General features: G+C 50.6%; 1 protein-coding gene across 1 annotated transcript in view; it reads right to left on the bottom strand.

Annotated features, from left to right (window-relative positions):
• Positions 1 to 11,619: 11,619 nt before the first annotated feature.
• RPA1 (replication protein A1) overlaps positions 11,620 to 20,756 on the bottom strand; it is a 38,176-nt gene continuing 29,039 nt past the window's right edge. The window contains exons 15-17 of the mRNA XM_063146632.1: positions 18,115 to 18,222; positions 13,679 to 13,765; positions 11,620 to 12,640 (exon numbers count right to left, since the gene is read on the bottom strand). Of these exons, the coding sequence (XP_063002702.1) occupies positions 12,530 to 12,640; positions 13,679 to 13,765; positions 18,115 to 18,222 (306 nt within the window). The 3' untranslated portion in view covers positions 11,620 to 12,529. The remainder of the gene's footprint in view (positions 12,641 to 13,678; positions 13,766 to 18,114; positions 18,223 to 20,756) is intronic.

Here is a 20,756-nt window from a genome sequence, read left to right as displayed (position 1 = left end):
CCTCAGCCAGGCAGCAAAGGGCAGCGTTGGAGGGGCAGCGTGGGCGTGTATTACAATGGGTGCCTTGGCTCTAGATTAGGGGTGCACAACCTCTTTCAGTTCCATTTCAGAAAGCTCCCCGGGGGCGCATTCCAGGGGTGGCCCACATAAGCCGCACACTCACTGCCACGCCCTAAGTCTTAGCAGAAGCATCACAATTTTTTAAAACTGCACAAAGCCAGGAAACAACTACATGATTGGTGGTCTGGAGAAAGGGGGTGGGACCAGAGAAACTGGGGGTGGTGGGGGGTGGCATAGGACCGTATCTGGCCCTTGGGCCTGGGATTCTGCAACCCTGCTCTAAAGAGAACAAAGCAGGCGATGGAAATTAAAGCACAGCTGGCCCACAAAAGCAACGCTAAAGCAGGCGCCTGGCTTTTGAGGCTCAGCAGCAGGCTGAGTGATAGCAAAGAGATGGGTCCCCACTTATACCTGCCTTTCCAACTCTGTACCCCAACAGGCCAGAGGCCAAACGGTGCAGTGAGTGACATGAGTGGCCCTTTTCATTCTTCAGACAGGACCTGTGGCCATGAACAATTAATATTTGCAGCTATGTTCATTGGATTACAACAATCTTTTGCTGGAGGGATCCCATGATACAATACCGCTGCCAAAACATGGAGGCTAAGAAGTTTCTAACAAGTTCATGGGCAGAACACCAACAGGTGAGCACCCCTAAACCCAGAGAGAAGGAACTCTGGACCCAGGATGGACGCAGAAACCCAGCCACTTTAGGTTTGGAAGGGATACTTATGGCGTGGACAGAGAATGGCTTGTGGAGATGGCAAGCATGATTGAGACACATTCCCTTATCGATGCTATTTCTGTCCCAATCTAGAGGCTGCAACCATAAAATACAGCAGTTCTGTTAAAGGCCTTACAGCCTGCCGAAAAACAGAATGTTAAAATACTGAACTAAAAACAAAAAATCCCAAATAGAAGGGAAACGTTCCTACACATGGGGGAATGGGTCAGCTTTCCCCACCTACTGCCCTTCCAAGATGCTTGGGACATCAACACCCACCAGCCCCAGGCAGTACGTCCAATGGTCAGGAATGCTGGGAGTTGTGGTCTAAGAGATCAGGGGACAGGTTGGGGAGGGCTGGTTTAGAGCCTCTGAATTTGGTTTTGGGGTGTGTACACGTGTGTATACAGCAAAAGGGACAACTCCCAAACTCAGTGAGAAGCAGGGCTGGCTCGATGCTTTCCTTCACCTGCCTCCTCCTCTGCAAGATCACCAGCCAAGAGTAATTAGGACTTGGCAGTCTGTTGATAGGGCCTGAGGGCCTCTGGAGCCTCAGATCAGAGGGAACCTGGAGACTGCTCTACTACTTGCGTAGTCATGCCTTAAAGAGGTTTCATCCCAATCCTTGTTCCTGTATCCTGCATGTATGGATCCAGGAATAATGCCACATGGTGTTGGGAGGGGCTGAGAGAGAAGCAGGACCTTCCCACAAAAGACCCTTCTGTACAGCTGGCAAGGAAGAATTAACTTCTCCTCCTGACTAGCTCTGCATAATGGGCTTCCATGGCAAGTCCAACTTTCCCAAAGCAAAAGAAAAAAAAACGTAGAGAACTGCTGAAACGCCCTCTGTCTGAATTGCCTGAGAAAAAAGTGCCAAGCATGTAGAGAGGGAAGGCCACGTGGCTGTCCCAGAGGTCTTCCAGGTGAGCACTGCTGCCGAGAACTGGTGAAGCTGTTGTCCCAAAAAGTCCACCTGAAACGAAAGGTCAGCCAATTGCATCTCCTTGTCCAGTGTCTTATACCCCTTGCAGCTGATAGGAATGAACAGGTGGTCTAGTCCTCTAATACACCCAAGTGCTGTTTCTGCAAAACTGTCGCCCCCACCCCCCGCCCCGCCCCGCCCCTTGGGACTCTCAGTGTTGTAGAATTACTCCCTTTCAGCACTTGCCTCAGATACGAACTGATGTCTCTCACCTCTTGAGTTATCCTAACAGAAGGCCTTGTAGCAGAAGGCCTTTTTGCCCCAGCTGAGATGCTGTCCTCTGAACAAGACTGCATGGGTTCTCTGTTCCCTGCGAAGGTGTTCCATGACTGTTTTTCTGCCCAAGGGAAGGTGTACTTGTGCCCTCCTGGCAGTAGACAGGTGCTTTGGCAGTAACATTGGCCCTCTGTACCAAGACACGCTGCTTTCCATTCCTGTTGCATAAATTATGCTAATCCGAGTGTGTTCAAATCCAATATTGAGACACTCGTGAAAGATCACAGGCAAGGCATTGGGCTCCAAACATTTATTCTCAAGAATAAGGTGACTTCTTGGCACTCATACTGCTAAATCAGAGTTACACGGCGATGAGGCAAGACAATAGCTTATATACTTCCATGCAGTGGCCAGAAGGGGAATTGCAACTGAGATTACTTGGCCGCCATCACCATGGGTTTTCCCAGGTGTGCTTTGCGCCTGTAGCCCTTCCCCTATTGGTAACATGGCTAGGGGGCAGTCCTAAGGACTTGGCTGAGTTTAACTGGTCAGTGTCGTTTGAAACTGACCTATGGCGTTAAAGTGCACCTAAGCAATGCCTGGGCAGTTAGTCAGTGAAGCGAATTCGGCAGGATTAACTCAATCAATATCGTCTGGCAAGAAAGGGGCTTGGAAGTCGCCTACGTGCCACTTGCACGGGGGTAAATGGAGTTTCTACTGAGGGACAACTGGCTAACCCCCCTCCCCAGCTTATGCGCCCATTCACCTTTTCCAGGTGGGCTCTTGGTGGGGTGTCCTAGAGGGGGTGCGTACGTGTGTGTGTGTGTGTGTGTGTGTGTGTGTCAGTGTCAGTCAGGGGAAATGGACATTCTAGTTTTTATATCATTCCTGCGAAGGGAACCTCCAGGAGACCAGAACCGACTGTTCTCTTCTTGAGCTACCCGAAATAAGCAGACTCCAATGGAAAGGGGACTTCAATGGGAAGGGGCCATGGGCTCCTGGCAGAGCAGCCCCCAAACCAGGATCCGGATCCAGAAGGGCTCCCGCAAAAGACCCTGTGATGGGGAAGACCCGTCAGAGATCCTGGGAGAAGCCATAGCCCTGAGGACCCCTGCCCGAGACATTGAGGAGCCCGTGCTGGTCGGAGCAGTCCATTCTGGGCTAGACCTGCAGGCTGACCTAGTCTAAGGCTACTCCTTCCTAACCTTCTCATGTCTTTGAGATCCACCATTAGGAGACTGGTGAACATCTGAGGATTGCTTTAATTTTGTCCTGTAAGCTATCTTGGGAATTCCTTTGAAAGGCAGAGTAGAAAGATCTTAAATAAATGGGCCCAAATGTCTTGGGCCCACTGGGGTGATGTCTCCAAAGTGCTTTGAACACAACGCATCCTCCATGCCCTGATCAGGCTTGCCATCTGCAGCCAGAGCCCATCTCGCATGGGCTTCGTGTGCCTCCTGCCACTCGCCTCGCTGATGGAGGAAACTCTTGCGCTCCGCAGCACAGCCGGGAGAGCTATTCCAGACTCTGGTCCTCCTGCTGGCAAAGCTGAGGTGCTTTCATGCTTTCCAGGCTGCCAGACTGGAGCACTAAGTGCTCGACAGAAAGAAAAAGGAGAGCAACTCTCACACAAAGCTGCAGGAAAGCTGTTTATAGAGTCCTCGGATGATCTTGAGATATTTAAAATATGCACATGGTAATTCAAAACTAATTACCCCAAGCACATTCGGAACATTTATGCCCTCATTGCTGGAACCTGCCTATTGGCTGCACCTCTCTGCTTACTCTTGAGTGTTTCTATAAACTGCTTCAATGCATTTCACTTCCAGCTGGTATCTGCCAAGCTCAGCCTCCCCACAGAAGAGCAGGCTGAGCAGGCTCTGGTTCCTCCCCACTCCCCCGGTTTTCCAAAAGTCAAGGCAGTGCCCCTTCCAGCCAGGGGTCTTTGCACATACCCAGACCTTTGCCATGCAGGGCTGCGTCTTTCTCCTCTCTTTTCAGTTTAACCTGCGATGTTTCCATGGCAGAGGCTATAACCCTCCAAGCCTTACTGAAGAAGGAAACAGGGGACAGAAGTTAAAGGAAGGGGAGCATCTGCTGAAGAGGCCTCCAACGGGGGAGCAGGATGCTTCACCACTGCTTGGGGGAACATTCCAGGCTGAGCCTCAGATGCTGAGAGACCACATCCTGATCCAGCCCAGTGCAGTTAACTTCACTTGGCAACCAGAACCCCAAAATGCATGTCTAAGATCCTATCCCTTTGGTGAAATCCAGTGCAGTGGCTCATGGGAGAGCCTTGGTAGCTAGAGACCTAGGTTCAAATTCACACTCAAGACATGAAGCTCGCTGGGTGACCCTGGACCAGGCTCTCTGTTTCTCCCTGCCTAATCTACCTGGCAGGGCTATTGTGAAAAACAGGTGGGATAGTCACCATGTATGCTGCCCTGACAGGATATTAATGTCCAGAGGCAAGACTCGGGATCCTACTGGATTGTTTGGAGATGAACTGGGTAAGGTTGAGGGAGATGGAGCACCATCTCATTTACTGAGGGCTGAGATGAACAGCCTTCACCACAGTTGAAGTGTCCAAGGGCACCTTCATCTTTGGAATGAGGGGTTTGGTTTGGGATGGGGAAGACCTGGGAATACATACTAGCACCGATCATTTTTTAAACCAACTGCACATGGGTTTTCCCTAAGTTGTTCATGGCAGAGGTAGCGCTGAGGAGGGAGAAAGGTGCCATCACTCTATGCGCTGACGCAGGGACTCCCAGTTCCCCATTATGAAGTGAGGGGACATTGCGCTGAGGCATCCGTTGGACCCTTTGTTCAAATCAGCCTTAGCATTTACCATGGTTTTCCGGCTGCTCAATAAACATAATTTCATCTCAACCATTCTTACGGCGTCCTGTAAAGTTAGGTCAGCGTTCTTATCTCCATCCTGTACATGGTGGCAAAAGGCACAGATGCAGCTGAAAAGGAAGCAACTTGTCGCAAGTCACTTAAGGCAGAGGTGGGCAAAAAGTGGATCTCCAGAAGTTTTGAGTTTCAACTCCCAGCATTCCTGGCCTTCGGCTTCTGGGAGACATCTGAAACATTTGGAAATCTACCTGCTGCCCACCCTTCAGAGGTGTCGGACTGCAGCTTCCAGAATGCCCCGGCCAGTTCATGCCTTAACTTCATGCTGTCACTGTGTGATGTTGTCAAACAAAAAATAAGAGGAACTGAACGAAAGCTCTAAAAGGGACAGGGGGTTAGGTCAAGGGGGGGAAGTGATTCGTTTCTGAGAGGCATAATCAGCGTAGCACCCATATCCGACTTCCACCCTTCTATATAAATAGGACACACTCTGCCGCTGCTGCCCAAAGTATCCGAACACCTCCCGGATGAGACTTAAGCCAAGAAACCTGCAACGGAAATGGCCGAAGACAGGACAGACAAACAGGCATCGCCTCTCCCAATTATAAATTTGAACTTCCCCAACTGATCTGAATGGATTAATCTCAGCTACCAGGATCCGGCGTGGAAGAGCCTGAGAATTCTTCTTTATGAGTCAACGGGAGGACCAATTAGCATTTGAGTTATATACACTCCGCAGCAGTGACGGGAGTCAGCTCAGTCTTCCATTAACCACCGTTTTGAAGATGGGGAGCTGTTGGGGCTCGCAGCATTTAGCAGTGCAAACCTGGAGCATTTTCCCAGTTAGAAATTGAGCGAGGAATGCATTTGTCATCTCCCTCCCACTGAAGCTGTCCTGCGAGAGCCCATATGGCAGGAGGAAAGAGACGGTCCATGTCCAAATGAGAAGCCCACAAGGACCCTTAGATGAACCGAGTGAAGGGCACCGGCCGCCCCTGCATGCTCAGCCCATCTGCAGTTAACCGGGGGGGGGGGGGGGAGGAAGGAAGCAAAATTAAGTGTCAACCTCCCCCACCATCCCAAAGAAAGAACACCGACCCACAAGGGCTGAAGTACAAGGCTTCTAATTCCAACGCCTGAAGGCAGTGGGATAATGAAGGCACTAAATAACAGCTGCCTGCAATTCAGCGAACGGCCAAGCTGGTGCTGCTCTAACTAGTAGCAAGAGGCCTCTTAGGCCGAGAGAATACCTCTAAGCCCCGACTTACTAGCTGAAGTCTGGCAGCAGGCCGGGGAAGAAGGATGGGAGGAAGGGAAAAAGCCAATTTCACCTGGTAATAATCTAGACTGTCTGGATCCGCCCCTCCCCCCACTACCCCCAGAGCATTGTTCTAAGTGCAGAATAAACAGCAAAAGCTGCCTTATGCCGAGCCAGACCCTTGGTCCATCTAGCTCAGTGTTGACAACACTGATTGGCAGCAGCAATGGCTCTCCAAGGTTCCAGGCAAGGTCTCCTAGCTCTACCTGGAGATGCCACTGGGGATTGAACCCGGGACCTTCTGCGTGCAAAGCAGGGAATCTCCCACTGCAAAGAACCCTCCTCCTTCTACTCAGGAGGAGACGCTTAAAATGGCTGCAGAGAGAGTTCTGGCATCCTCCGAAGGAAGTTTGTTCAGTGAGGCAGTTGCACATTACAAGCCATTTTCCTGATTAATTAGTGGGTTATGGGTGGAATGGTTCCAGGCAGAGGAGTGGAAGCAGACGGTGATAAAGCAATGGCTCAATTATGGGGCAGCCCCTGAACACATCCAGTGTGGAACACATTTGCTGAGCTGACAAAAGGGCCGTGCCCACTCCTTTCAAGAAAGGTGGAAGAAGTTCACCCTCCACACTAACGGCCAAGGTCAGAGTGCATAAACACTCTCATGGGCTACTTGTATCAGCAGGAGGAACATCATCAAGTTGTGCAAAGTTAGAGCAATGCTCTACTTGGAATGCAGAAGCAGATGCCCAAAACTCTGCTCAAGGGGGAACGGCGACAAATTGCGAAACAAAGATCTAGAAGAGATCTACATGGACACACTCAGCCAGGAGAGGAAAGGAAAAAATGGCTTAGAAGGGAAAGGAGAAGCGAGGTGACAAGTATCCCAGTAGATATGTTCAGACAGAAATGGGAGCGCGGGCAGGGGCAGTCCAGGGTTCACCACACCCACGGAGGGTAAGACAGGGAGCAAGAGGCTCAGGATATACTTCACAAATGTAGAAGCAGCAGGTGAAAGATTAATAATACTGTCTGGATACACTGCAGTCTCCTTTCCGGGGACTTTGCAATCCAAGGCAGGCTGAGCCTTGAACTAGGACGCTCTGGGTTGGATGAGAATCGAGTCCCTCAATGTTCAGCCAGCTGCACCAGTCACCATTTCTTGGTGCAAAATGCAAATGGCAGAAACCTCAAGAAAACAGACAGTATGAGGAATCTTAGGGTCAGCAAGATGTGGGCGTCGGTCCCCAGTCAAGGGCTTTCATGAAAGTAGCTCTGGCCAAGGCCGCGGAAGGCCCCGACGTTCAATCAATCCCCAGAAACTCTCTCTGGAACGTCTCTCTTGAGTCTCAGGCAATCAGAGGAGACAAGGCTAGGCCTGACGGGCTAACGGTTTCACTCAGTACAAGGCTGCTTCATCTGTTCATCAGCCTAGGATTCTGGAGGCAGCCGCGGCGGCGAGAACTCAAGACACTGCAAGTTAAATATAGGTTATATTCGCTGCATTTTTACAAGTGCTAGGTAGGAATATTATCCAGAGAAAGCTGTCATTTTTAATGACAGCACAAGCTCCAATTACCAGAAAACCAATACACTTGGGAGTTGGAAGGTTTTATTCACCCCCACCAAGTTGCTTGAAACTGGGAGAAGGAGAGAGAGAGAAGCATCACTACACCAGCTTCTGAATTAGACGTAAATAGCTCCACCTGGTCTTAAGACACTCAACTATTTCTCTGGCTGCTTCCATAGTTTAGGCTCAGCTACGCTGCAGCCCAACCGGACCTCATTACGAAGCCTGTCAGGCAAATGGCTTTGGACTGGAAGCAGAGCTGGTGTGGAAGACTAGCAGGGAAAGCAGAGAGGAAGTCAGAGCGGCCACCTGCAAGGAGCAACTGGGGCGCGAAGAGAGTCAGCTCAAAACATCCCCCAGCCACCGCTGGCTGAGAGAGCAAGCGATCAAGGGCTGCGAACGTGGAATCAGCGTTGCTGCCCAACACGCAACCTCAGACCAAGTCAGATTGTGGGTCCATCTAACTCAGCACAGTCTCCTCTAGCTTTGCAGTCTCAGAAAAAGGGTGTGGGGGAAGCCCTGGAACAGCAGTGGCCACCTGAGAGCCTTTCAAAGTGGAGATGCTTCCAGGGGATTGAACGTGGGGGCCTCTGATATCCAAAGTGTGTGCCCTACACCTGGCATGGAACTTTAGCATTCCTGTAAGGCCCCAAAGGCCAGCTAGCCTAGTCCTCTGCCAGGTCCACCACTCCAGACCCACTCTTGCATTCCTCCCATTACAGATCACTCCATGCCCTGAACAAGGAACAGGAACTAGCAGCACAAGCCAGAGGCAGAATAGGCCTCGCCTCCCCCCCCTCCACTTAGTCTAATTTGGGATTCAAATCCCTTGCCAGCATCCATAAGGGAAGCAGACAAACCTCGAGCAAAATCCTACTCGAGGGCACAATCCAACATTTTAAAATGGTTTTAAGTACATGTCGTTGTGTGTGTGCTACCTGTTTCATGTCCTTACATGAATGGGTTTATACTTTGTATAAGGTATTTTAATGGTTTTTAATTTGTGTGAAGTGCCCAGAGAGCTTCAGCTATGGGGCAGTGTAAGAATATAAAAAAATGAAACGAACACCTCAGTTTCTGGATATGGCAACCCTGACAGCTAAGAAGGCTCTTCAGCATCAATTTAACATTCAACCGAGGAGGGTGGGTGGGGGTAGACTGGTTCATCATCATCACCATCCGCAAATGGAGCATCGGTTGCCATAACTCCTGCAGTGGTGATCCTCAGCACCTTCCCCTGCCGGCATTCAGAATTAAGTTTGTGGTTGCCATCCAGGGGAGGGAGCATCACTCAGTGCCGGAGCCCCCACCTGCATGCAGAAGGTCCCAGCTTGGACCCCCTGCCTACACCCAACCCAGGAGAGCCATGGCTGCTGCCAGTCAGGGTAGAGAACACCGGGCCAAGGGTCTGACTCAGTATAAGCTTTAAATTAGCCCTGCCTTCAGACCATGAGGACTGGAATCTTATTGTGAGGGGAAGGAACAAAGCTGCATGGCAGAGGCATCCCCCGATGAATCTCTGGCATCTTCTGCTAGAGGTGGGAAAGACTCCTCTCTGCCTGAAACTCTGGGGAAATGCTGCCAGTCAGAGCATAGGGTACTGAGCGCCATGGACCAGTGGGCTGGTTGGGTGCAAGCTTTTGATCTTGGTCGTATCTATTGTTACTATGGCAACACAAGGAAGGCTGGCTTGAGGGCCGACGGTCGGGGGGATCCCTGGGAAGACCATGTGTATGTGTGCGCAAGCGTCCCAGCAGCACAATCAGGGAGATGGGAGGGAGAGGAGGGCCATCCCATCAGCCCCGCGGGGAAAATTCACGCCCCCCCTTTCCTCATGCATCGTGTCTTTTTAGATCGTAAGCCTGCAGGCAGAGACTGTCTGATGGTTTGTATGGCTGAAGAGTAGCATAGAAATGCTTCAAATAAACATAAAAATTAATAGGCAGCCTCCTTCTCTTCACCTTGGACATTCTTGATGCCATGAGAAGGAGTCAAGTGGGGTATCTCCGGCAAGGCCTGGTAACAGCACAAGAGCAACCAAGGAGGGAGAGGCCTGTGCCTGCCGGAAGACGCGGGAGGCACCCTCCTCGTGAAGGAGGGCCTGAAGTCCACACATCAGACTCACAAGAGAACCTGCTTCAAGAGCGGCTCCATTAAATGGAGCCATTAACACACACACACACACGCACACTACTGCGCTAAGAAATAGTACAATAGGTGGAAAAGCTAACTGCTGGAGAATTTTCGCACCCCCGCAGATAAATGGAAAGCTTCAAGCAGGTAAGAGGAAAAGCAGCTCTCCAGCGTACGGCAAGCGGTCCTGACTCATGATACGGAGGAACCGGCTCCCTCGGCTATAAATAAGACCGCCGAAGCCGGCACACTGCCAGAACGGCAGCCATCAATACGGCTCTCTATCTGCGCTGCCAAACTTCACTTTTAGGGAGTGTATTAATTACGCAGTCGATATCTGTCTGTTTCATTAGTGTATTAAATACCCAGATCAATAATATTTCTACCATTCGGAGATAAGTCTTAAGTAGGGGGCATTGGAAGGCAGAGGGGAATGGGGTATTTTGGACCTACAGAACTCTAAATGTTAGTGAAACCCACTAGAGACCATCTAGGGCTTTAATGGGAATCATAAAGCATTGGAAATAGACAGGAATCAGATCATTGCTATCTGTTTTTCAGTCCCTTGAATGACGACACACCGGGGAATTCAAGGAACGTTTAAGAACTGGAAGTGGAATGTTTCGGTTCCCTTCTCATCTCTTCTCTCCTCCACCGCCCGCCACACGGCTTAGACACAATACCAGAGGAAATGCAATTCTCCACCCACCACTCCCAAAGAGTTAAATGAAAGTTGCTAAATTGCTGCCCATGGTTGCTCTGCTTCTATGAAACAGAACAAGACTCCATGGCTGCATCTAATCAGGACATATCTCTGGGAAGAGGACCCTGGTCACTTCCCTTCTGCAAGGACTGCTGGATGCCCACCAGTGCCCTGCAGGAGAAGTGCCCCCCCCCCCCCAGTTCAATCATTAGCCTGGTGGACCCTCTGTGTCCTGAAAGCTCCACCTTCCTGCCTCTTCTCCAGCTTTCCCAATTTGAGGGGAGGGAAAAGTGAATGGGAGGCAGGAGAAGCAAAAGACAGGTTAGCAGAGCAGAAAGAAAAATGATCACTCCAAGCCTGCAATTTGTCAATCGCGAAGTGGGTGGAAGACCATAATTTCCCAGCCAACACTTCATATGCAAGGTCAGAGGGAACAAACACCTCCCATAACACGCAGCAGATGCACAAGTGCCTGGGGGGGTTAACTCTCAGGGAGACCCAACGAGGGCTCTCTGCCCAGAGCTGGGGGGAAAGGACCAAGGGGTCATGGGAAGCCCTCTTGCTGCCAACACCAGAGAGAAAGGACACAATTCAACACCGAGGAGGCAGCGCAGCTCCACAGGGCCTGGGAAAAGCACCGTTTGCTCCAGAGTAACCATCCAATTCACCACCACAGGAAAACTGCAACACTGCCCGGCTGCTGAGCGCCATGCAGCCAACACTTTGCTGCAGCCAAAGAATGCATAATTAATGCGATCAGAGGCCCATGGAGCTCTCTCCTGCTCTGCTAAGTAGAGAGCCCAACAGCGCAGCTTCTGTTCCTGATATCAGTTCTAGCTTTTGTGTGTGTGTGCAGATCTCAAAGCCTGGTTAGCTTTAGGCTGCTGTGTAAACATTAATGCCAGATCATCCACCTTCACCAACAAAATGATCACGTATCAGTGCCTGCCAACGCAAGGCTGGGAAATCTCCGCTCCCCAACTGAGCCAACTTTAGCGCCAGTAATAAGGTACCGTCTCCCCCAACCAGCGAAAATGTATTATGAAAACTAATTAATTGCTTTCCAGTCATGAGAAACTGCTGGCATTTGCAGAAAGCAGAACCCACAAAACACAAGAACAAAACATGGTTTTATTGAGTAAGAAAAGAAACACAGCCCCACCCCCACCCCAATTTGAAGGCTGGCTTTCCCTTCGTGATAAACAAATCTAGAATGGTTCACATACAAATGGAAAAAATACAGGCAGGTAGCAAGCACAGGCACCCCCCCCAAAATGCAATATTAATTGAAGTGAAAAACTAAAGCACTGCTTTGTAGTTGCCTAGATTTCCCAGGGGGATGAAGAGTCAACGCTTATCAGCCTCTCTCAGAAGAGACAATTTTGATTAATATCAGGCCCATCTGACTCAGTCTATTAAACCCTGAAGGAAGGATATTCTTCAGATATAAGAGATACGTCTTTGATTAATAATTCTGCCATATTGCCATTCGAAGCATTAACAACTGTCTGGCACCTGTAGAAGGAAGGAAGACTTTGAATGTGAAGAAAAGGGGGCAGAGGGGCAGCAGAGGGACACCTCGGCTGTGTGAAGAGAGCCATTCCTACAAGGACAGCTGTACTGCAGCTCCAGCCCTCCTGCCCGGCTCGGGACCCAAATGTCCACGCTTTTCTGGAGTTTTGGGGGCTGAGGAAGGGAAGGAGAAGATGTTTCACCTTGTATGTCCACCCTGGCCTTGGTGAAATGGATTCCTGCCCCACAGACACATCGCCTGCAGCTGTTCCCTAGACAGGCTCCTGCTCAGCCCACGATATGCTACAGGCATTTCCTTCATGTCAGCCACACCACAGAAAATACAGGAGAACAACCGAGTGGATCAAGAAGAGGAGGCTGCAAAGCATCCTGGAATTTGCACCAAAAGGGACCGCTGCGTGGGGTGGGGAGAAGCCAATTTAAACCTTCGTCCTCAGTTGTTCTACAGAGAAGAAGGCCTGGTTCTGCCTCGAAGCAGCTCCTCCTCCTCACCCCAGGTGTGCGGCATTCTTCCGGATGTTCATGATCAGCCTCTTGCTGTACTCCTTGTGGTTGACAGGTTTCACATCCATCGCTGTAGCCTTCAGGCGTGACTCGTCCTTGGAAGAGAGAGAGAGAAAGCTTCAGGTGAGGACAAAGATCAGAAGCTGGGCTGGGCATCGCCGGCAAGCGCCTGATGCGGCCTCAGTTCCCAGCACTGAAAGCACAACCAGCAGGGATTGGGAAGGCCAGATTCTCGAAGGCTCATGCTCTGGGGAAGCGCTTCGTTCTGCACTATGCGCAGGGAGGAGCCCTCGGAAAGATCGGAGGTGCTAGCACGGGGGTTAAGAGCAGGCGTTATGAGCTGGCTCAAACTCACAAAGTGGCCACAGGCAAGCCTTTCTCAGCCCAACTCCGGGGAGGTAATACTGGCTTTCATCGAAGTAACCTCTCTCCTTAAAAAAGCAACCGGCAGCTTTTCTGGGGGCGGGGGAGGCAATAACATAGTTCTCTCTGGGGCTTTGGAACACATCAGCCTTCGACAAACAGCAATGGATTTAGACAGCCAGCTCAGTGAATTTGGAGGGCCTTTCACTGAGGGTATACAACTGGAAACTGGTTTCAGACCAGCTCAACTGTCCTGACTTTTGGGGGGAGATCCCGGGGGGAACCTGCTGTGCTCTGAAAGGGCGAGCAATCTCAGTCTTCTCATATGACTGGCAGAAGACCCGGGATCCCTCCCTTCGAAGAAAACCACAGAAGTGGAAGCTGCTTCCTATCAATCTCATTTTCTAGTGTCAGCAAAACCTTTTGCCACACCCTCAAAAGTACAAGAAATCCCATGCCTGAGGGGAATTCGTCCAAACTTTGTTTGAACTCATGTAGATTAGTGACTGCCACAGGGCATTCCCTGTATCTTTTAAAACCCTTCTTTTACTTTGTTGGGAAGAAGTTCTACTGAGCCGCCTCCAGTTTGACTGGACTGTTGGATGAACCCTGTTTTTTCAGCTATTTATAACCAAGGTCCTTTGAGCTTTGCCAAAATGGTAGAATTCCCGGGAGAACCCAAACCCAGGGAAACCAACCAAGATATAATAAGCCACAGCTGAAGCCTCATGGTGAGAGGCACCCAGGTGTGTGCGCTTATATGTGCTTACATTGAAAGTCTCCAGCTTGACTCTGATCCGGAATTCATAGGTGGTGAAGTTGGCGTTCTGGATCACTTCGTCGAAGGCGTGCTCGTTCTGTGGAAGAACAAGACAGACAGGCATCAATGGTCTCATCCGTCCTGAGGCGGCCCTAGTTGGAAAAGTGGAGACATGGAAGAAGACAAAAAGGGGCGGAGCTACGCCCTCAGGCCCGCCCATCCTGGGTGGGTCTCTTTTTTTTATTATTGCAGTTCTATACTGCCCAATAGCCAAAGCTCTCTGGGCAGTTCACAAAAATTAAGACCATTCAAAGTATAAAACAACAGTATAAAACCATAATATAAAATACAATATAAAAGCACAACCAGGATAAAATCAGCAGCAGTGCAGAAATACAAATTTAAAACAGCAAAGTTAAAATTAATTTATACACTGTTAAAATACTGGGAGAATAAAAAAGTCTTCACTTGGCATCTAAAAGAATATAGTGTAGGTGCCAGGCAAACCTCCTTAGGGAGCTCATTCCACAGCCAGGGTGCCACAGCAGAGAAGCCCCCCCTCCTGGTAGCCACCTGCCTCACTTCATTTGGCAGGGGCTCACAGAGAAGGACCCCTGAGGATGACCTTTGGCAGGTACATATGACTCTTCTCCGTAGCCAGAGCTGCCGGTGCAAAGGAAGTGAAGAAGCCTTGCCACTGCAAGCCCTTCCCAGCCCAGGAACAGGCAGGCGGCAAAACGAATGAGGGCCAATAAACTGAAGCTGAATCCTGATAAGATGGAAGCTCTGTGGATTGGTGGTTCCCGAGTCCGGGAATTGGGTAAGCGACCAGTTCTGGATGAGGTGGCGCTCTCTCTTAAGGAGCAGGTGCATAGCTTGGGAGTACTCCTAGATCCATCATTGTCACTGGAGGCCCAGGTGGACTCCGTGGCATGGAGTACTTGGGGTCAGCTTTGGCTGATCCACCAGCTACAGCCTTTCCTGGACAGGAACAACCTAGCCACAGTAGTGCATGCACTGGTAACTTCCCGATTAGACTACTGCAATGCACTCTATGTGGGGCTGCCCTTGAAGACTTGGAAGTTGCAGCTAGTGCAAAATGCAGCAGCTAGACTGCTGGCAGGTACATCTTACAGAGACCACATAACACTGGTCTTAAAGGAATTGCACTGGCTACGAATTCAAGGTGTTAGTAATGACGTTTAAAGCCCTAAATGGCTTGGGACCTTGATACTTCAGGGAGCGCCTCTCCTTATACTGTATATGCCTGCCCGAGACTTGAGATCTGTTGGAGAAGCCCTTCTCCGCATCCCACCATGACAACACATATGCTATGATTGGACAAGGGAGAGGGCTTTCTCTGTTGTGGCACCCCGACTATGGAATGCCCTCCCCTTGGAGGCCTGACTGGTGCCAACGTGGATTTTATTCTGGTGCCAAGTGAAAACATGGCTTTTTAGCAAAGCCTTTAATGGTTAAATTCACTAAGATGGCACATTGTTTTAACTGTTTTAATTGTTTTTACTGCTTTTAAATTATATTGTTTTAACTTAATTCATGGTTTAATTTGTTTTTAGCTGTGAATATTTGTTTTATACTGAATGCTTTTATTTGTACGCTGCCCTGAGATCTTAATGATATAGGGCGGGATACAAATTATCTAAATAAATAAATAAATAAAACGAAGGCCATATCGGCAGGAGGGGTATGGCTGTGATTGAAGGAGACACGTAATTAGGAGCCCTGCAAAGACAGACGTGGACAGTCAAGTTGTTGCCAGGAGCCTTATCAGTGGCAGTCAGCTTTCCTGCTTATCTCGCAAGCCACATCCTGAAGCTCCAGTTCTATTAAAGGGGGAACAGGTGCGGAAGGCTCTTTGGGTCTCCTGAACTCCAGCCAGGGAGCAGCAGGCTTCAGTGCTTACAGAGAAGTGCCCCAAATCAAGCTCGCGGGAGCCGGTCCATTTCTCCGCAATCAGAGGTTCTGCCTGCCCCAAATCCAATTGGGGCAGCTCTTAGCTGCCCCATGTCCCTGTGCCCCGATTGGCATCTTCACCCCCAACTCACAGAGGATCACTACAGCTTTTGAAGCGGCGCTCATGTGCTCCCCCCATCTTATCTAGGCTAACACAAGCTCAGAGTCTCAGGTTAACAATTGAACACTGACTTCCCAAGAAAGTGGCCTGCAGAGAAACAGGGAAACGCCATTATCTTGTTGTGCTAAATGCACAGCTTGGCTTCGCCTTGCCAAAACGGCAGCTTTGATAACGACACGGTCAGACGCCTCAGCAAAAACGCTGCTGCCCATCTACCCCAACGGAGAGCGACAACATCTTTGTTCCCAAAGAATGCAGCAGCGCAGCAAATCCTTCGCTCTCATCAGTCTGCCCTAGAAGAGAAGTCTCTCTGCCTAGATGCTGAACCACACGCAGGGAACTTTAACTCTGCCAGTTGGAAGCCCTCTTTTAGTTCATGCCAGCCGCTGAATGGCTAATGCGAAGGCAGACTCCGCTCCACCAAAGTGAAACCACAGAAGCTGCCCGTTTAAACGGGTGTGCGTTCTTTGGGGCACCAAGGACTGGCCTTCCTGAAAGCCTCGGCAGTGTTGAAGCACAGCGTTTAGGCAATCCTACGAACATCGGGCGAGTCCAGCAGCTGGGCCAGACCCACGGCCTGCCTCGTTCAGCATTTTGTCCCCACAGTGGCCAACCAGAGGCCCTGATGGGAAGCCTGTGAGCAGAGCAAGAGGACAAGAGCACCCTCCCGCTGGCATTCAATTGGCATTCCACTGCTCAATGCCTGCATTTGACTAACCCCAACCCTTTTCAGAGCCATCTATGTGGTGGCAATTCCCACATCCCACAGTAGCAAATAACCATACTTTTAAGTACCTGCTGCGGGAAGAAGGACTTTTGTTTGTCCTGAATCTCCTACCATTCAGCTTCGGGGGATGACCCCGTTGTGTTCTAGTCTTACGGAGCAAGACAACTTCCTTTGAAACACACCTTTTGCCAGCTCTACAATATCACCCCTCCCCCTTTTAAGGTGCGGAGACCAGAACTGTGCACAGTATTCCAAGTGTCACCATAAACTTGTCTACTGGCAATTTTATTTTCAATCCCTTTCCGTGATCATTGGCATGGAACTCACCTTTTTTCACAGCTGTGGCCCACTGGGCCAATGTTTTCATGCAACTACCCACCTGCCCCCCACCCCGACCCCTTTCCTAGCCAGTCACCACCAGCTCAGCTGATCTCCCCCCACATCAATGGAGTGAGGATTTCCCAGCCCACTGGGCCTCACTTTTCACTGACTCCCATTAAACCAGATTTGCTGTTTAGATGCCCAACCTGGGGAGGCCCCTTTGGAGCCCTGCGCAACCAATGTCCTTTGTGTTGTTTTTATCATCCTGAATAACCCTGCAATGCCTTTGCTAAACAGGATCTATTCCAGCCTTCCCCACAGCTCCTCTGCCCACCACACTGGGTGGTGGTGGGTGGTATCTGCTTGGCAGAAAACCAGAGCACTTTGAAAGTCACGGTCCTACCACCCATGGCTCAAAGGGAGAGAATTGTACTCTTACTTAAAAGGTGTAAAGGACAATGTAAGGAACGCTTTCCCAGATCATTCCCATAGAAGACCTTATTTTCTTGCTTTCTTTACATACAGCTGAAAGGAGCTCTGACACAGCCTGATACGGTCCCCAACACATCAAGCAGGGGACCAAAGGCTACTAGGTGGGGCTGCACCCTTGCTCCCGGGAAGACCAGCCTGGCCCCGTCCATCAGGCAAAGAAGGAGCAGCTGCAGGGACCTTGCTTGCTTCCCCACAACCCCAAAAGAACACTCCAGAGACGTGCTCCGGCTCCATCGTCAGGCGGAGGAGGGAGGGCTGCCGGGCTGTGTGCGAACGTGAGGATTTCTTTCAGGGGCTGTATTACGACTACTTGTAATGGTTATTATGATTGAAGGGTGAAGTAGGCAATGTAGCCTAGGAAAAGGCAATATAGGCCACCTGCTAATCATGGGCACTAAAAAATCCCAACCGTCACACTCCCGAAAAAAGTGACTCAGAATTTTAGACTTTTTCCTCCCATGAGGGGAGCCTCATGATCAAGGAGGCTATTCCCCTGAGTCGTCCCCCCACTGCCCATTTTAAGACAAAGCAGTGACAGAAGCACTTTCAACTATACCTCCCCCCACCAGCTGAATAACTTTCCACGTCAGCCGCGTTTAATGGCAGGAGGTCCTCCCATGGCAAGTGTACAATTCCATCCCCCAAGGGAGCGCTTTCTTGTCAAGCTGCCCGAGAGGCCTTTGAAAAGCCAGTAATAATACCAGAGCCTCCACCACTGCCAGCGTCTTCCGCATCCAGGTGAATAAGGAGAGAGAAACCCCTGAGGCTGCCGCCTGTTCCTTGAACAAAGAAGCAACAGCAGTCAACTGACCTTTTCCTTCAGTTCACCCAGGTAAGCTGTGTTTTGTCCAAGGATGGTCTCCGCTGACTCCTGGAAACAAGTGAGCCACTGATTGTCCTGAAAGTCTGCAATGTTTACCTGGAGGGGAGAAGGCAAATGTTCCACCACAGTTATGGACGCCAAAGAGTGAGAGCAAAGCCACATTCTGTAACTAAAGGGCAGCAGCATGTGGTCCACGGTGGGAGCCCCGAGCTCCTGCAACTGGGCCCACTGCCTGGGCCCCTTTTCCTCTACTGCTGGCAGATGTACAGCACCATGTATATTGATGGTGCTATATAAATAAATAATAATAATAATAATAATAGATGCTGGCACCCCTGGGAGAAGCGCACTGTATTTTCATGAGCAAACACAGAGACCAGGCAGGCAGCTGCCACCACTAGGGTCAGGGGACTGCCCCAGAACTAGAGCCCAGAGTGCGCCAGGAGAAACGCGTTCCTCACACAACTGGGCAGCCGTCTTGGAGAGGGACTTACAATCTGGCAGCACAGGTGATGTGTGTCTGAAGGCCTAAAGGAGGGCTTGGGAAGCAGCAAGGTAAATAAAACATTGGGCCCGGTGCAACTTTTGCACCGGGCCCAGAGAGCTCCGGCTATTGGGCGGTATAGAAATGTAATAAATAAATAAATAAATAAAATTTCAAACCTGCATCTTTAAATCTTCCATTTAATCCGGTTTGGTGTGCACAGCAATTATTCGAAAATGTCACAGAAACATCACAAAGGAGCTCAGGGGCCTTTGGGGAAATTTGCTTGTTTAAAAAATAGGTGCTGCAGCCTCTGGGCAACAGGTCGAAACCCAGCTGGACACACGCCTGCAGCTGGGCCAGGCCAATATCATTCATCACCTCCCTCAGTGAAGGGGTGAAGCAAGTGATGCCAAATGTCACACAAGGCTGGAGTCAGGGCCAGTTGCCATGAGGGAGACAAGCTGTGGCCATGGCCAAGGCCAGAGGTGGGATGGGAGTCCACAGATCCAGGAAGTCTGGGCAAGGACGTCCTGGCAGCTGGGTGCAGCCGGCATGTCCTCCATCGGGGAAGAGCTTGCCCAGGGACCCCAATATCAGAAGGCTGAGCAGGGAGCCAATCAGAGCCCAGAGAGGAGGTTCTTAAAAGCACAAGGGAGGATGGGGGAAATCTGCTTCAACATCTTTGACTCAAAGATATTTCAGGAGTGCAGATTATGGTTGGCAAGTGGGGCAGAAATGTAAATAAACAACAGGAATGGACCCGGGGTTTCATTGCGTAGTGGCTGGAGGTGCCCAACAGGATAACAAGAGTGGGGCTAGGAGGCAGAGCAATCGAACGTGGAACTGGCAACGGCCTCGTTCTCAGCAGATCCCTCCTGAAAGTGTGCTGGGCCCTCCTGACAGCGACCAGGGCAAACTCTGGTGCAAAGGAGCCACTCCAGGAGCAGAGCAGTTCAGCTTCCCTTTGTCTGGTTTCCAACCTGGATGTGCCAAGCAATTCAAGGAGAATCTGCCTCCTCCTAGGTGGAGAAGGTGAACTCCCAGCAAAGCCCCTTCTTCTCTCTCTCTGCAATAAATGAAGACACACTCCCCACCCCCACTCTGACAGCATTATGCATATAAACCTTTTAGCAGAGCGCTGAGTGTGCCAAGCTATTGAAGGAGAACCTGCCCAAATACATTTGCAGGTGCACGCAAGGAAGGCCTCTCGGCTGAACAACAGCTTTTGCGCTGGACCTGCTCGGTGGAAGCAGCTTGTTCAAATTCTGTCACAACAGCCGCGGTGGCGACACGAATGGCCTGCACAACCCGCCCCTTGCCTGGGGCGTCACTGCCAAACTGCTGCCTGCACAGTTTCTCCCCCGCCCCGCCCCCCTCATAGTTCCCACCATTTGTGGGGGTAGAGAAGGGATTAAATGGCTCCCATTATCATTAGGTGAAACCTCTTGCCGCTGCACAGCCTGGCAGAAAAAACGAAGGAGGAAAATTTGAGTGGCCCATAATTCATAGCCACTTCTCCTGCTTCTCCTTCTCCCCACACCCCAACCCCACCACTCCATTCCACACAATAAATCCTTTCCCCAGGGGGACAGTTTTTACATTCTCAAACATTCTAATAAGGTGAGGCCATCTATTTGGAGAGGCTGTTCATTTAGCCGCTCTATTAGCCGAGCCGAAGCCTCCAGCGGCAGCTCAACCTCCCCTTAGCAGGCTCCCCGCATAGTAGCTTCTAAAGGCAAGTCAGAGGGCCCTAATTTCGGGGCACTTTTGCCAGCCGAAGGGTGGAAAAGCAGCTGCGTGCGCCGGCGGTGTGAGCAGGCGTCACAATGGCAGCCCTCAAGACACGCGGCTCTGAAGCAGGTTCCGTTAATGCAGGAGACACAGAACATTAGCCACAAAAGAGTGAACTAAATATAGGGAGCGGCTGAATAAGTGCAATTACCACTCTCCAGAAATGCCATTCTGCATTAGCTTATCTTCCTAACAAAGAAACGGGGCCCAAGAAAGCTTCTGCATCAGCAGCCAGGCTTGCAAAGTAACCGCCATTGGATGAGAGGCACTTTAGCAGAAGCCAAGGCCTCGAAAGCCCAGGCTCAGAGCCCCAGAGTGGGGGGCCTCCATCCACTTGGGTGCAGCCACCCAG

The sequence above is a fragment of the Elgaria multicarinata genome, chromosome 22 (genome assembly GCF_023053635.1).
Source record: "Elgaria multicarinata webbii isolate HBS135686 ecotype San Diego chromosome 22, rElgMul1.1.pri, whole genome shotgun sequence".
In the NCBI taxonomy this organism is placed as follows: Eukaryota; Metazoa; Chordata; class Lepidosauria; order Squamata; family Anguidae; genus Elgaria; species Elgaria multicarinata.
Note: the sequence above shows the minus strand (reverse complement) of the source record. Positions and strands in the feature narration are given on the sequence as shown.